Here is a 15,715-nt window from a genome sequence, read left to right on the forward strand (position 1 = left end):
GATGGGGGCGCCCTCTGGTGCTCAGACCGTGCAGTGCAACAGACTATGGTTGAAACGCGGTCGAGGACGTTTTTTTTGTTTTTTTACCTGCCCACAAATAATCTTCACATAATACGAAGTTATTCTATAAATACTTAACTTATCTACTGCTGATTATACTCCAGTCACATCCAGAGCTGCATTCTTGATTCTACTGGTGGTCAGAAAATGACCTATTGTGTAGTTCTAATCATGTTTATTTTCATAAGAGGGCGGGGACACAATAAGAGGTAACACCCCAATAATCAGGCTGAATAAAGAGGATCGGATCACAGAGCATGCCCACAACACTCTCCCATACACGTCAATAGGTCACATGGACGCCATAAAGCAAACCTCTAGAACGGCGATTCACATTTCAGGGCAGCAGCTCCGGCAAGACAGCGATGTGATATTATGCCAACAGGGAAACTAGCAGAATTGCGATTTCAGCTCTGAATGTGATTGCAGTAGAAGACATGAAGTAACCGCAGAATTGTGACGGCAGCTCTGGATGTGACAGGAGTAGAAGACAATGTAACAGCAGAATTGTGACAGCAGCTCTGGATGTGACTGGAGAAGAAGACAATGTAACAGCAGAATTGTGACGGCAGCTGTGGATGTGACTGGAGCAGGAGACCTGATGTAATTGCAGAATTGTGACGGCAGCTCTGGATGTGACTGGAGCAGGAGACCTGATGTAATTGCAGAATTGTGACGGCAGCTCTGGATGTGACTGGAGTAGGAGACCTGATGTAATTGCAGACCACTTGTGTAATGTAAAGTAAACTTTATTGTTTGTGAGCCACAAAATAAAGTTCTTTGGTTGTACAAATATCACTAGTTACAGCCTTCAGAGTCTTTCCCCGACGCCTCCAACATTTAGTGCCCAAGAAGAGGCGGAGAAAGACCCAAAACCCTCGCCCCGATATGTGAGGCGTCCAAATCAGCTCAGTAATAATTCATAGAAAAGCCCTGGGGCGGAGGAGACGCAACGTCCGTAACATCAGGCGCCATCGTCATCACACGCCTGGTCCACGGCTGCAATAAGGCACCACGCAGGGGGCGGCCGCCTCTCACCTCTTCAGTGGCAGTTGGGTGCGGAGGGAATCTAGATCCTGGGTGTCAATACATTCGCAACGCACCTCGTAACGGCAACAAACTAACGCCAAATACATAAAACCCGAGAGTGGAGGCCCCCCGACACATCGCCCCCCGCGGCCCCCGACACATCGCCCCCCCGCGGCCCCCGACACATCGCCCCCCCGCGGCCCCCGACACATCGCCCCCTGTGGCCCCCGACACAATGGGTGGCGCATCTCTACAAAAATCCAATCTCCGACCAAGTAGATCTATTAACTCCGTGTGTCCTGGTGGCCGTGGAATCCCAAAAATCTAAATCGTGCAAAGCAATTATGTCATCCGGGCCCGGAGTCGCTTTAGACAGATGAAGAATTTCTCACTATCCCCCCCCCCCCCCAGTGTGTATAACCCCCTCCCCCGCACGGTCTTTGCACCTCTTGTAGTTCCCGCTACAGTCCGGAGGTTGTTACATTGTAGCAGTTGGTGAGAACACGTAGTTGTCAGACTCCACCCACTCCAGTTATTTCTCTACAGACGTCAGTTGTCCGGGGCAGTCATGTGGTCACTAAGCTCCACCCAGGAAAGCAGCTGGCAGTGATGCGTCATGGGAGATTTTTAAAGGTTGCATCTATCCAGTCTACAGAGTTGGGGGTCTCATCGGCAATGGCCCAAGGGGGGGGGGGAGGGGGGGGGGGGATTTGGTAGATTCACCAAATTCCAGCGTCTCGCATTTGCTGGTCTTCCAGCCGTCAGGATACACGGGGTTAACTGATTGGTCCGTTTCACGATTTGATTTAATGATCGTCCACTGTATTCTATGGCCCCGAAAATTAGCGGATCAGAAAATCGCGCGATGGCCGGGGGAGGCAGGAGGAATGATGGGCGATATATTAACCCCTACAAGAGTGGTCTTCAGTTACAGCAAATCTACAACTCCCAGCAGGCCCTAACATAAAATACTGAAGAGTTGTAGTGTCACCACAGCTGGAGAGCCAACCTCCGCTCCGCCGGCACGAAGAGCAGAAAAGGCAAAAAAAACGTTGCAAGAACATAAAAACATGCAAAAAAGATTCCCCAATTTTTCTTCTTTATAATTTGACCTTCGAATAAAATATTCCCCCAAAAAAACGCAGAAAAAGAATTGAGATCTCGGACAGGAGCGATCAGACAAACAAGCAGAAAGACCCTGCAATAGCGCCCCCTAGCCCTCATCCCTGCATGCACTCACCTACACTAAGCTTCATAGACGAGCCCCGCCGTGGTGGAGGCTGCGGTTGGGACCCAGCAGAGGAAATCGTTAAGGGGCGTGTAGACTTTTTGAAGTATTTATTTTTGTATTGCTTTAATGCATCTAAAATAAGAATCAACTCTACAAACAGTCCGAATCAATAACCTTATTCTATGCACGCAGCTCCTATGCAGAATTGTGTTTCCATGGTTACAGACTGCAAACAAGCCCTGTGTAGTCTGATCCTGCAGTCCGGGGTTACTCCTCTTCTAGATGATCTACAGAAACGAGGAGAGGGGACGAGAGATGGAGAAACACACGACAGCAGATCAGACTACACACGGTTTGTTTGTAGTCTGTAACCATAGAGACACATTGGTCTGCACATGAGCTGTGTACACAAAACTGGAGCAGATTTTTAATCCAGACTATTTACAAAGCTGCTTCATTTTTAATGCCATGTCCTCTGCCCGCACTCACACACTATAAATAATCTCAGTCACCCATAAATATACATCCCCCATGCGGTCACATCTACCCCCAACCCTTTTACCCTCCTCACGCAGTCACTGACACCTCTGCTATCTCACACACAACATTTTGTCATACAAATAAAAAATGTTAAAAAATAATCGCGGTCACCTCCATCTGCCCTGATCTTGGGCGAGGGAACCTCTTCAAAAATTCTTAGAAAAAAAGTTACAAGAGAATTGGAAGACTCGTCTACGCTACGCGCGGCTATAAAATCAGATACAAAGAGTCGCCACACAGGGGTAAAAACAAAAAAATGACCCCGCTTAAAAACCACCCCTCTAAAAACAGACCCAGCGGCCCACGCTCCGAGCAGTCCCGGTATTGCTCCCTACATACTGGAAGAGATCCCACCGAGGCCATCCCCGTAATAGGTCTGAGAATCCCCACAGAGACCACCCCCAGGTACCTGCACCACGGCCCCCGGCAAGTAATGCCTAGTGTGGCCCCCGGCAAGTAATGCCTAGTGCGGCCCCCGGCAAGTAATGCCTAGTGCGGCCCCCGGCAAGTAATGCCTAGTGCGGCCCCCGGCAAGTAATGCCTAGTGCGGCCCCGTCCCGCAGCAAGAAGCAGATTATATACAAATTTTAAGATAATTTCTCAGACCACGATCCCCTCCCCCTCCCCAAGTTTTTTATTTGGGTTTACTGATTGAAAACCCAATGACAACAGTCTCTAAAATGGCATAAAACGTCCCCCCCCCCATTCAGCACAGCGGGGGAGACCGGGAGCTGCTGGTTAACGTTTCCTATCTAGTTACTTCCCGTCGCTCCTTCTGCTCCGACCCAACGTGCGAATATTGTGAAACTGCCACCAAAGACAGAGCGAAAAGCACCAGAAGCTGTAATCAGTCCGTGTCCCCCCCACCGAGCAGGGAGAATGCGGCAAGAACCCCAAAATATCCAGCAGGGGGTGAGCGGGCGTCTCAGGGTCTATGATTGGAGCTGGACGTCCGGCTTGGCTCAGCACAGATCTGCGCAGGGGGCGGAGTCTTGTGCTCCCCCTGGACGTGCAGTCTGTGTATACAGTGAGTGTTCACAGTGCTGGCTGAGTGTGAGGACGACCTCCTAGGTGGGGACGGCGGTCTCTAGGCTCCGCCGCGTGTGCCGCAGCTTCCGCTTGTTGCTGTAATTGGCCATTTCCTCCAGTGCGGATGAGTTGGGGGCTGGGATGGGGTCTTCCTGTTCATCCTCGAATTCTTCCACAGCTTCTTTCTGCCGCCCCTCTGCTTCCTCTAAGCCACATGGCGCTGTCAATGAGAGAAAACGGTAAGATATGGGGCACAAAGTGGGGGGGGGGGGGGACATGAGAAATGGGGCCAGGTCTGTCTATGCAGTTGGGGGGCACGAGGTGCAGCACATCAGTATTTCTCCTCAGGTTGTTGTTGTTACCCCACTGTCTATGGGTGGGTGCCAGTACCAATCCCCAATTCTAATATGAGCCCCCCATGTAGGTTATTCCCGTATCTGCACCGGAGGAACATGCGGCCGGTGAATTCATTCTCAAAAACGCGGTTAGTTGCACACCATGCAGAGATCTCACAGCAGAAAGTAGCGGTAATCCCTACCCAGAATGCCACGCTGCCAGGAAGAGGAACGGGCAGAGGAAGAGGCTCAGTCTGTCACAGAGCACAACGAGAATTAGAGGAAGAAAAAGATGAATGAAGACCCTGCACCCATCAATAATACGGAGGAGAGGTGACCACACAGGATGGCGCACATCTTTATACCGCGCACATCTTATCCCTTAGTATTATGGTTCCCTCAATGCACAAAAAACTGTCATCAGGAACCCCAGGTCCCCGCTGTGAGACGTGACCCACATTTATTCTGTATCTGCAACGCCCCATGATTTCCTGACTGACCGAGGAGACGCAGCGTCTCCCCTGCACCAGCAGCCCTACATGTAATCTAGTCAGGAGAGAGGCAGGAGACGCAGTGTCTCCCCTGCACCAGCAGCCCTACATGTAATCTAGTCATGAGAGGCAGGAGACGCATAGTCTCCCCTGCACCAGCAGCCCTACATGTAATCTAGTCAGGAGAGGCAGGAGAGGCAGTGTCTCCCCTGCACCAGCAGCCCTACATGTAATCTAGTCAGGAGAGGCAGGAGACGCATAGTCTCCCCTGCACCAGCAGCCCTACATGTAATCTAGTCAGGAGAGGCACGAGACGCAGTGTCTATCCTGCACCAGCAGCCCTACATGTAATCTAGTCAGGAGAGAGGCAGGGGACGCATCGTCTCCCCTGCACCAGCAGCCCTACATGTAATCTAGTCAGGAGAGGCAGGAGACGCATCGTCTCCCCTGCACCAGCAGCCCTACATGTAATCTAGTCAGGAGAGAGGCAGGAGACGCAGTGTCTCCCCTGAACCAGCAGCCCTACATGTAATCTAGTCAGGAGAGAGGAAGGAGACGCAGTGTCTCCCCTGAACCAGCAGCCCTACATGTAATCTAGTCAGGAGAGAGGCAGGAGACGCAGCGTCTCCCCTGCACCAGCAGCTCTACATGTAATCTAGTCAGGAGAAAGGCAGGAGACGCAGTGTCTCCCCTGCACCATCAGCCCTACATGTAATCTAGTCAGGAGAGAGGCAGGGGACGCAGGGTCTCCCCTGCACCAGCAGCCCTACATGTAATCTAGTCAGGAGAGAGGAAGGAGACGCAGTGTCTCCCCTGCACCAGCAGCCCTACATGTAATCTAGTCAGGAGAGGCAGGAGACGCATCGTCTCCCCTGCACCAGAAGCCCTACATGTAATCTAGTCAGGAGAGGCAGGAGACGCATCGTCTCCCCTGCACCAGCAGCCCTACATGTAATCTAGTCAGGAGAGAGGCAGGGGACGCAGTGTCACCCCTGCACCAGCAGCCCTACATGTAATCTAGTCAGGAGAGGCAGGAGACGCATCGTCTCCCCTGCACCAGCAGCCCTACATGTAATCTAGTCAGGAGAGGCAGGAGACGCAGTGTCTCCCCTGCACCATCAGCCCTACATGTAATCTAGTCAGGAGAGAGGCAGGGGACGCAGGGTCTCCCCTGCACCAGCAGCCCTACATGTAATCTAGTCAGGAGAGGCAGTGTATCCCCTGCACCAGCAGCCCTACATGTAATCTAGTCAGGAGAGGCAGGAGACGCATCGTCTCCCCTGCACCAGCAGCCCTACATGTAATCTAGTCAGGAGAGGCAGGAGACGCATCGTCTCCCCTGCACCAGCAGCCCTACATGTAATCTAGTCAGGAGAGAGGCAGGGGACGCAGTGTCACCCCTGCACCAGCAGCCCTACATGTAATCTAGTCAGGAGAGGCAGGAGACGCATCGTCTCCCCTGCACCAGCAGCCCTACATGTAATCTAGTCAGGAGAGGCAGGAGACGCATCGTCTCCCCTGCACCAGCAGCCCTACATGTAATCTAGTCAGGAGAGAGGTAGGAGACGCAGTGTCTCTCCTGCATCAGCAGCCCTACATGTAATCTAGTCAGGAGAGAGGCAGGAGACGCATCGTCTCCCCTGCACCAGCAGCCCTACATGCAATCTAGTCAGGAGAGAGGCAGGGGACACAGTGTCTCTCCTGCACCAGCAGCCCTACATGTAATCTAGTCAGGAGAGGCAGGAGACGCATCGTCTCTCCTGCACCAGCAGCCCTACATGTAATCTAGTCAGGAGAGGCAGGAGACGCATCTTCTCCCCTGCACCAGCAGCCCTACATGTAATCTAGTCAGGAGACGCAGTGTCTCCCCTGCACCAGCAGCCCTACATGTAATCTAGTCAGGAGAGAGGAAGGAGACGCAGTGTCTCGCCTGCACCAGCAGCCCTACATGTAATCTAGTAAGGAGAGAGGCAGGAGACGCAGTGTCTATCCTGCACCAGCAGCCCTACATGTGATCTAGTCAGGAGAGAGGCAGGAGACGCAGTGTCTATCCTGCACCAGCAGCCCTACATGTAATCTAGTCAGGAGAGAGGCAGGAGACGCAGTGTCTCCCCTGCACCAGCAGCCCTACATGTAATCTAGTCAGGAGAGAGGCAGGAGACGCAGTGTCTCTCCTGCACCAGCAGCCCTACATGTGATCTTGTTTTCACGTGATGTCATAATTTTTCTGGTCTTATAGATCGCATGTAACTCTACCCCACACCTTCCATAAGTATTCACACTTTTACCTGATGTTCTACCATCTTCTGTGTATTTCGGGCCGGACGTTGCATCTGGGGACTGGAAACCAGAAAGATCGGTCAGTGCAGGGTGAACGTAGAGCAGACATAAGAGCATGCAGCCAAACTTCCATATAAAACACACCTCAAGCTGGAGGAAAGGGCAAAAATACCGGAGCACGGCACGAGAGGTCGCTAAGGCCACTACGAGCTTTTACCTGCCCACACACGTGAACTGCCGCAATGGCGGAGTCACCCAATGACAACATGTTCAAGAACTTGTCTTCTGAGTGGCATCATATACGCTCCAGTCACATCCAGAGCTGGCTGGCACTTGGGATTGTGTTGACAGATAGCGAGGAAAGATTCTGGCACCACCAACTGAGTAACCACAATGCACTAAAGCAGAGCACACTCCCTACAGACCCCAAACCAGCAGGGGGCAGCAGTGAGATGTGAAGAACTAATAAGAACTATGAAGCAGGATTGCGTATGCTGCTCTGGATGTGACTGGAGTATAAAATATAATGTAACTTTAAGTAATTACAAAAAATATATTTTTTCAGATTTATCCTGTAAATCTGGGACTACCGAGATGGAAGATTCTGGGAGTTATCCCGGCTCCCTCGGCTTCATCTTAATAAACAAGAACGCCCTTTCCCCACCTCACACAAGACCAACCACAACTCCCCCCATCCATCACCACAACCTGCTCCGATCACCAAGAGAGAAAACTGGCCCAGCAGACACGTGCGGATCTGCATTCAGACACAGATTGGATCGTGTGACGTGCAACACGGTACCTGGATCTCATACACGGGTTTGGAAGACGGGATAGCGGCAAACTCTCTGTAGTCAAACTTCTTGTCTGAGAGAGACTGGAAGGCAGAGCAAGCGGTAAGAGAAGGCGACAAGCACGGGGGAGGGGCAAAAGAGAGGCGGACAACATGGGGGAGGGGCAGAAGAGAGGCGAACAACATGGGGGAGGGGCAGAAGAGAGGCGAACAACATGGGGGAGGGGCAGAAGAGAGGCGAAAAACATGGCGGAGGGGCAGGACACAGGGTAACAGAGAAGGCAGGGGGCAAATATGGAGGATGCGAGAAAAAGCAGAAACCAGACAAGCACAGGGAGGAGAAAGGAGAATAAAAAGGGGAGGGGTCACCCGGCACAGGGAGCCAAACACAGGGGGTGATCGTGGGCAAAAAGAGGGCAACAAAGAGCGGCAGGAACAATACAACAAGCAGAGGGCAAAAACAACGCGAAGGCGACAGACAAAAAAAAAACCAAAAACCTAGGATGGTCACGTGAGGGGCTACACGAGGGCAGTACAGAGAGAGCAGAGGAAAAGAAGGGTCAGACGGGGGACAGCAGATTATAGGGAGCCGGGGGCAGGAAGGTAAGAGGACAGGGAGGCCGGGGGCAGGAAGGTAAGAGGACAGGGAGGCCGGGGGGAGGTAAGAGGAGAGGGAGGCCGGGGGCAGGGAGGTAAGAGGACAGGGAGGCCGGGGGGAGGTAAGAGGAGAGGGAGGCCGGGGGCAGGGAGGTAAGAGGACAGGGAGGCCGGGGGCAGGAAGGTAAGAGGACAGGGATGGATGTGTGGAGGGGCAGACATCGGTGGAGGTCCATGCAACATCTCAAACACAAGGTAACGAGGTTCTTCACAGTGCAGCGAGGGTGATGGAGGGGGCGAGGAGTCCAGCCAGGGTCCACACACCACAGCACCCGGGGTCAGTGACCACCAGTCATACACATCATATATCCAGACAGCGAGGGGAATACAATGACTGGACGAGGTCCCTGCAGAGCATCTATGGTAAGAGTTTGCTGCAGGGTCTTATAGGAATAGACAACGTGCCGGAGGTGAACGGCCAGAAGATATAACATGGAAACTGTAGCCAGAGCATGCAAGCGATGATGTGTGAGCAACAAGGGAGAACAAGAAGGTCATACATGAAGATAAGGGGTCAGTAATGAGATGGTCCAGGATCAGGGAGGTCATACATGAAGATGAGGGGTCAGTACGGAGATGGTCCTGGATCAGGGCGGTCATACATGAAGATGAGGGGTCAGTACAGAGATGCTCCTGGATCAGGGAGGTCATACATGAAGATGAGGGGTCAGTACTGAGATGGTCCTGGATCAGGGAGGTCATACATGAAGATGAGGGGTCAGTACTGAGATGGTCCTGGATCAGGGCGGTCATACATGAAGATGAGGGGTCAGTACTGAGATGGTCCTGGATCAGGGAGGTCATACATGAAGATGAGGGATCAGTAATGAGATGGTCCTGGATCAGGGAGGTCATACATGATGATGAGGGGTCAGTACTGAGATGGTCCTGGATCAGGGAGGTCATACATGAAGATGAGGGGTCAGTAATGAGATGGTCCTGGATGAGGTAGGTCATACATGAAGATGAGGGGTCAGTACTGAGATGGTCCTGGATCAGGGAGGTCATACATGAAGATGAGGGGTCAGTACTGAGATGGTCCTGGATCAGGGCGGTCATACATGAAGATGAGGGGTCAGTACTGAGATGGTCCTGGATCAGGGAGGTCATACATGAAGATGAGGGATCAGTACTGAGATGGTCACAGTCAGGGAGGTCACACAAAGACGAGGGATCAGTACAGAGATGGTCCTGGATCAGGGAGGTGATACATGAAGATGAGGGGTCAGTACTGAGATGGTCCTGGATCAGGGAGGTCATACATGAAGATGAGGGGTCAGTACTGAGATGGTCCTGGATCAGGGAGGTCATACATGAAGATGAGGGGTCAGTACTGAGATGGTCCTGGATCAGGGAGGTCATACATGAAGATGAGGGGTCAGTACTGAGATGGTCCTGGATCAGGGAGGTCATACATGAAGATGAGGGGTCAGTACTGAGATGGTCCTGGATCAGGGAGGTGATACATGAAGATGAGGGGTCAGTACTGAGATGGTCCTGGATCAGGGAGGTCATACATGAAGATGAGGGGTCAGTACTGAGATGGTACTGGATCAGGGAGGTCATACATGAAGATGAGGGGTCAGTACTGAGATGGTCCTGGATCAGGGAGGTCATACATGAAGATGAGGGGTCAGTACTGAGATGGTCCTGGATCAGGGCGGTCATACATGAAGATGAGGGGTCAGTACTGAGATGGTCCTGGATCAGGGAGGTCATACATGAAGATGAGGGATCAGTACTGAGATGGTCACAGTCAGGGAGGTCACACAAAGACGAGGGATCAGTACAGAGATGGTCCTGGATCAGGGAGGTGATACATGAAGATGAGGGGTCAGTACTGAGATTGTCCTGGATCAGGGAGGTCATACATGAAGATGAGGGGTCAGTACGGAGATGGTCCTGGATCAGGGCGGTCATACATGAAGACGAGGGGTCAGTACCTGAGATGGTCCTGGATCAGGGAGGTCATACATGAAGATGAGGGGTCAGTAATGAGATGTTCCTGGATCAGGGAGGTCATACATGAAGATGAGGGGTCAGTACTGAGATGGTCCTGGATCAGGGAGGTCATACATGAAGATGAGGGGTCAGTACTGAGATGGTCCTGGATCAGGGCGGTCATACATGAAGATGAGGGGTCAGTACTGAGATGGTCCTGGATCAGGGAGGTCATACATGAAGATGAGGGATCAGTACTGAGATGGTCACAGTCAGGGAGGTCACACAAAGACGAGGGATCAGTACAGAGATGGTCCTGGATCAGGGAGGTGATACATGAAGATGAGGGGTCAGTACTGAGATGGTCCTGGATCAGGGAGGTCATACATGAAGATGAGGGATCAGTACTGAGATGGTCACAGTCAGGGAGGTCACACAAAGACGAGGGATCAGTACAGAGATGGTCCTGGATCAGGGAGGTGATACATGAAGATGAGGGGTCAGTACTGAGATGGTCCTGGATCAGGGAGGTCATACATGAAGATTACGGTACAGTATTATAAAGTAGGGGGCTGTACATGGGTGAGGGGATCCACAGTGGGCGGTCATGCTACAGGTGATGGGTTACCCAGTTTTTTACTCACCAATCTTCCAGGAGAGGTCAGGAGCCGGGGGCTGTAATCTGAGGACAGACGTATAGAAGTCACACACAGGCACAAGTGACCCGACACCCCCACACATCCCGGCCACTTACCTTCCAGTGGGGTGGGTGATGGGGTGGGAGCTGGGGATGGGGACTCCGCCAGCTGGTCCAAAGTGCTGCGTTTTTTTCCTTCCTTGGAGCGAGCAATGACGACCTGCGCCCTCAGAGCATCCTGCTCCAGAGACTTCATCCTGAGATGTCAAAATATGAACTCATGTATGAGGGGGAAAATCCAGAAACCGCGCAGGACACCGCTAGGCGATGGCCCGGAAGGTGCCGGATATGTACAGGATTATCTGCCATACAGGACCGCGGCTGCCGTATTGGCGCATTATACAACGATGATGTCATCACTAGGCGATGATGCATGAGATCTGCTCACGTTCCCCATGCAATGTGTTCATTCATGCGCCGCACCAACCAAAACATTCCCCCCACTTTATCAGAAACTTCTCTGCTTCTTATAGAATATATATGGCACACTTAAAGGAACCTATTATGGAATATTAAACAACCTTTTAATTGCTTTTTATTTACTTTTGGAGACACGATCCATATATCCTGTATACATAGAAGCCCAATCAGTCAGGTCAGCGGGGCTGCCGGCTTCGGTGACATCGGGTCCTGCGTGTCTGACACACACGATCCACCTGTTATCGATCACATCTATTGCTAGCCCACCAGCAGTGGGGTGGAGCTCACATACGGCTTGTGACATGCTGCATGCTGCTGCACAGGGCACGGTCTGCAGCCTCTCCTGGGCCTTTGACCTAGATCTGCATCTCTCCAGCTTCCTGCTCACAATATGGAATGGTATAGAACTATATCTTTTGATAGATGTGATCTGGCAACACTGGCCTATGCGATGTCTGAGCAAGGCATCATGGGATATGTAGTTAGCAGATCTATTGTCTGCAGACAGGAGCTGGGGACTTCTCTCTAGTCTGCGTTTTACAGGAGGTGTCAACTTTTTAACGTACCGAACGTGAGAACACAGTCCCTGGATGTGGATCATGGAGTCAGGGGCCACAATAAAGCTCATGGGTGTAGCTACACAATATATAGGATGAGGCCATTGCCGACACTTCTGATCAGGCGAATGACCTACAAACACTGAAAACTAATACACGAAAACCAGCACCAGGGAAATATGGAAAACACGGCAACAGACAGACGCGGGACCTCGTACATGCCAGTGTACTGCCCAGTGACATGCATGGCGTGTGCAGACATTGTGACCCGGCTGCCCGCTCGCTGGACATGCTACAAGCCGGGCACGGTGCACAGTGAGTGGGTTCAGCTCACACCTGCTGCCGTCCTCAGGGGTTCGCGGCCGCTGCTGCCGGGACAGGTACAGCTTCTTGGCCAAAGACTGTTCATACTGCTTAATACTGTCCTCCAGAGAGCTGCCCGAGGGACAGGAGGAGACGCGGAGAGAGGAGAGAGAGAAAGCAACAGAATGAGGAGGACCGGAGAGACCGCAAACATCTCATACACACCGAGCAGAGGGAAATACAGGGGGTCCACTGACCGCTATATACAGGGAAAGAGGAGGAGGAGGGGGGAACGGGGATAGAGAGGGGGGGGGGGGAACGGGGATAGAGAGAAGGAGGAGGAGGAGGGGGGGAACGGGGATAGAGAGAAGGAGGAGGAGGAGGGGGGGACGGGGATAGAGAGAAGGAGGAGGAGGAGGGGGGGAACGGGGATAGAGAGAAGGAGGAGGAGGAGGGGGGGGACGGGGATAGAGAGAAGGAGGAGGGGGAACGGGGCAAGAGAGAAGAAGGAGGAGGGGGGAACGGGGAAAGAGAAGGATGAGGAGGAGGGGGGGGAACGGGGATAGAGAGAAGGAGGAGGAGGAGGGGGGGAACGGGGATAGAGAGAAGGATGAGGAGGAGGGGGGGAACGGGGATAGAGAGAAGGATGAGGAGGAGGGGGGGAACGGGGATAGAGAGAAGGATGAGGAGGAGGGGGGGAACGGGGATAGAGAGAAGGAGGAGGAGGGGGAACGGGGCAAGAGAGAAGGAGGGGGGAACGGGGATAGAGAGAAGGAGGAGGAGGGGGGGAACAACGGGGCAAGAGAGAAGTAGGGGGGGGAACGGGGATAGAGAGAAGGAGGAGGGGGGAACGGGGATAGAGAGAAGGAGGAGGAGGGGGGGAACAACGGGGCAAGAGAGAAGTAGGGGGGGGGGAACGGGGATAGAGAGGAGGAGGGGGGAACGGGGATAGAGAGAAGGATGAGGAGGAGGGGGGAACGGGGATAGAGAGAAGGATGAGGAGGAGGGGGGGAACGGGGATAGAGAGAAGGATGAGGAGGAGGGGGGAACGGGGATAGAGAGAAGGATGAGGAGGAGGGGGGGAACGGGGATAGAGAGAAGGATGAGGAGGAGGGGGGGAACGGGGATAGAGAGAAGGATGAGGAGGAGGGGGGGAACGGGGATAGAGAGAAGGATGAGGAGGAGGGGGGGAACGGGGATAGAGAGAAGGATGAGGAGGAGGGGGGAACGGGGATAGAGAGAAGGATGAGGAGGAGGGGGGGAACGGGGATAGAGAGAAGGAGGAGGAGGGGGAACGGGGCAAGAGAGAAGGAGGGGGGAACGGGGATAGAGAGAAGGAGGAGGAGGGGGGGAACAACGGGGCAAGAGAGAAGTAGGGGGGGGAACGGGGATAGAGAGGAGGAGGAGGGGGGAACGGGGATAGAGAGAAGGAGGAGGGGGGAACGGGGATAGAGAGAAGGAGGAGGAGGGGGGGGGAACGGGGATAGAGAGAAGGAGGAGGACGGGGATAGAGAGAAGGAGGAGGAGGGGGGGGGGGAACGGGGATAGAGAGAAGGAGGAGGAGGGGGGGGAACGGGGATAGAGAGAAGGAGGAGGAGGGGGGGGGAACGGGGATAGAGAGAAGGAGGAGGAGGGGGGGGAACGGGGATAGAGAGAAGGAGGAGGAGGGGGGAACGGGGAGAGAGAGAAGGAGGAGGAGGGGGGGGAACGGGGATAGAGAGAAGGAGGAGGAGGGGGGGAACGGGGATAGAGAGAAGTAGGAGGAGGGGGGAACGGGGATAGAGAGAAGGAGGAGGAGGGGGGAACGGGGATAGAGAGAAGAAGGAGGAGGAGGGGGGAACGGGGCAAGAGAGAAGAAGGAGGAGGAGGGGGAACGGGGCAAGAGAGAAGGAGGAGGAGGGGGGAACGGGGCAAGAGAGAAGGAGGAGGAGGGGGGAACGGGGATAGAGAGCAGAAGAAGGAGGGGGGAACAGGGATAGAGAGAAGAAGGAGGGGGGAATGGGGATAGAGAGCAGAAGAAGGAGGAGGGAACGGGGCAAGAGAGAAGGAGGAGGAGGGGGGAACGGGGCAAGAGAGAAGGAGGAGGAGGGAACGGGGCAAGAGAGAAGGAGGAGGAGGGAACGGGGCAAAAGAGAAGGAGGAGGAGGGAACGGGGCAGAGAGAGAAGGAGGAGGAGGGGGAACGGGGATAGAGAGGAGGAGGGGGGAACGGGGATAGAGAGAAGGAGGAGGAGGGGGGAACGGGGATAGAGAGGAGGAGGGAGGGAACGGAAATAGCGGAGAAGGAGGAGGGGGGAACAAGGATAGAGAGGAGGAGGGAACGGGGATAGAGAGGAGGAGGGGGGAACGGGGCAAGAGAAGGAGGAGGAGGGGGGAACGGGGATAGAGAGAGGAGGAGGGGGGGGATGGGGCAAGAGAAGGAGGAGGAGGGGGGAACGGGGATAGAGAGGAGGAGGGGGGAACAGGGATAGAGAGGAGGAGGGAGGGAACGGGGATAGAGAGAAGGAGGAGGGAACGGGGACAGAGTGGAGGAGGAGGGAACGGGGATAGAGAGGAGGAGTGGGTAAAGGGGGAGAGGATGAGCAGGGGACAGGAGATGAAGGTTTAGTGCGTACACAGGGAAGGAGCACACATTCTCATAGATTGGGTCACTTCCTGTTATCACACCCAACGTTCCGGCACACAATATTTCATGGGTCACGTCTGATATAAGGGGCCGGATACAGCAGCGGGGTTGACTCCTCCTCCTGCGCAGCTTCTGCTCGTGGCTCTTACCTGGCGGCTCTCCACATGGCTCTCTTCTCCGCCTGTATTGCTCTGCGCTCTGCAGGTGACAGCTGCATCTCTTGCTCTGTAAGCTCAGGGCTCTGCACCCTCAGTCGCTCCTGCAGACGTCTCTCCGCTTTGGCTGTGCGCACTGGAGCTGCCACGTCTGTACCACCGGGTATACAGGACTCAGACTGCGGGAACAAGGACGACAGGGATCGTGGAAAACGGAGCAGCCGCCTCCTCACTAGTGCGCGGACCATTCTAAAAACCCCTTTACTCATCAACGTCAGTGGCAGCCGCGTCGCTACCGCCTATAACCGCAGGGAAGGAGATGAAAGGAACAAACTGATCTAACAGATCGGGGTCGGGTCTATGTTCCCAAATAACTCAATGAGGAAAGGACTTTTGAGCACTAAATGTACCTTTTTTGAATGGTGTCATTGGGGGAACAGCAGTCGGGGCTGTGACCCCAAGATAAACTCTGGGTGATGCCACGCTGTCTGCCGAGTGTCAGCCTCATGCTGTGTCCCCCACAAGGACGCGAGCGAGAAAGAACATATCCCATACTACAGAGCTTGGCTCAC

General features: G+C 53.8%; 1 protein-coding gene across 1 annotated transcript in view; it reads right to left on the bottom strand.

The window, feature by feature from the left end:
* Window positions 1-1,784: 1,784 nt before the first annotated feature.
* The window catches only part of SCRIB (scribble planar cell polarity protein), a gene marked incomplete at its 5' end in the record, with an annotated part of 90,354 nt that continues 76,423 nt past the window's right edge, over window positions 1,785-15,715 (bottom strand). Inside the window, 8 exon segments of the mRNA XM_075847668.1 lie at window positions 1,785-4,109; window positions 7,004-7,055; window positions 7,798-7,872; window positions 11,031-11,068; window positions 11,141-11,280; window positions 12,397-12,495; window positions 15,138-15,298; window positions 15,301-15,322. Of these exon segments, the coding sequence (XP_075703783.1) occupies window positions 3,928-4,109; window positions 7,004-7,055; window positions 7,798-7,872; window positions 11,031-11,068; window positions 11,141-11,280; window positions 12,397-12,495; window positions 15,138-15,298; window positions 15,301-15,322 (769 nt within the window).

Source organism: Rhinoderma darwinii (assembly GCF_050947455.1).
Source record: "Rhinoderma darwinii isolate aRhiDar2 chromosome 5 unlocalized genomic scaffold, aRhiDar2.hap1 SUPER_5_unloc_55, whole genome shotgun sequence".
Lineage (NCBI taxonomy): Eukaryota > Metazoa > Chordata > Amphibia > Anura > Rhinodermatidae > Rhinoderma > Rhinoderma darwinii.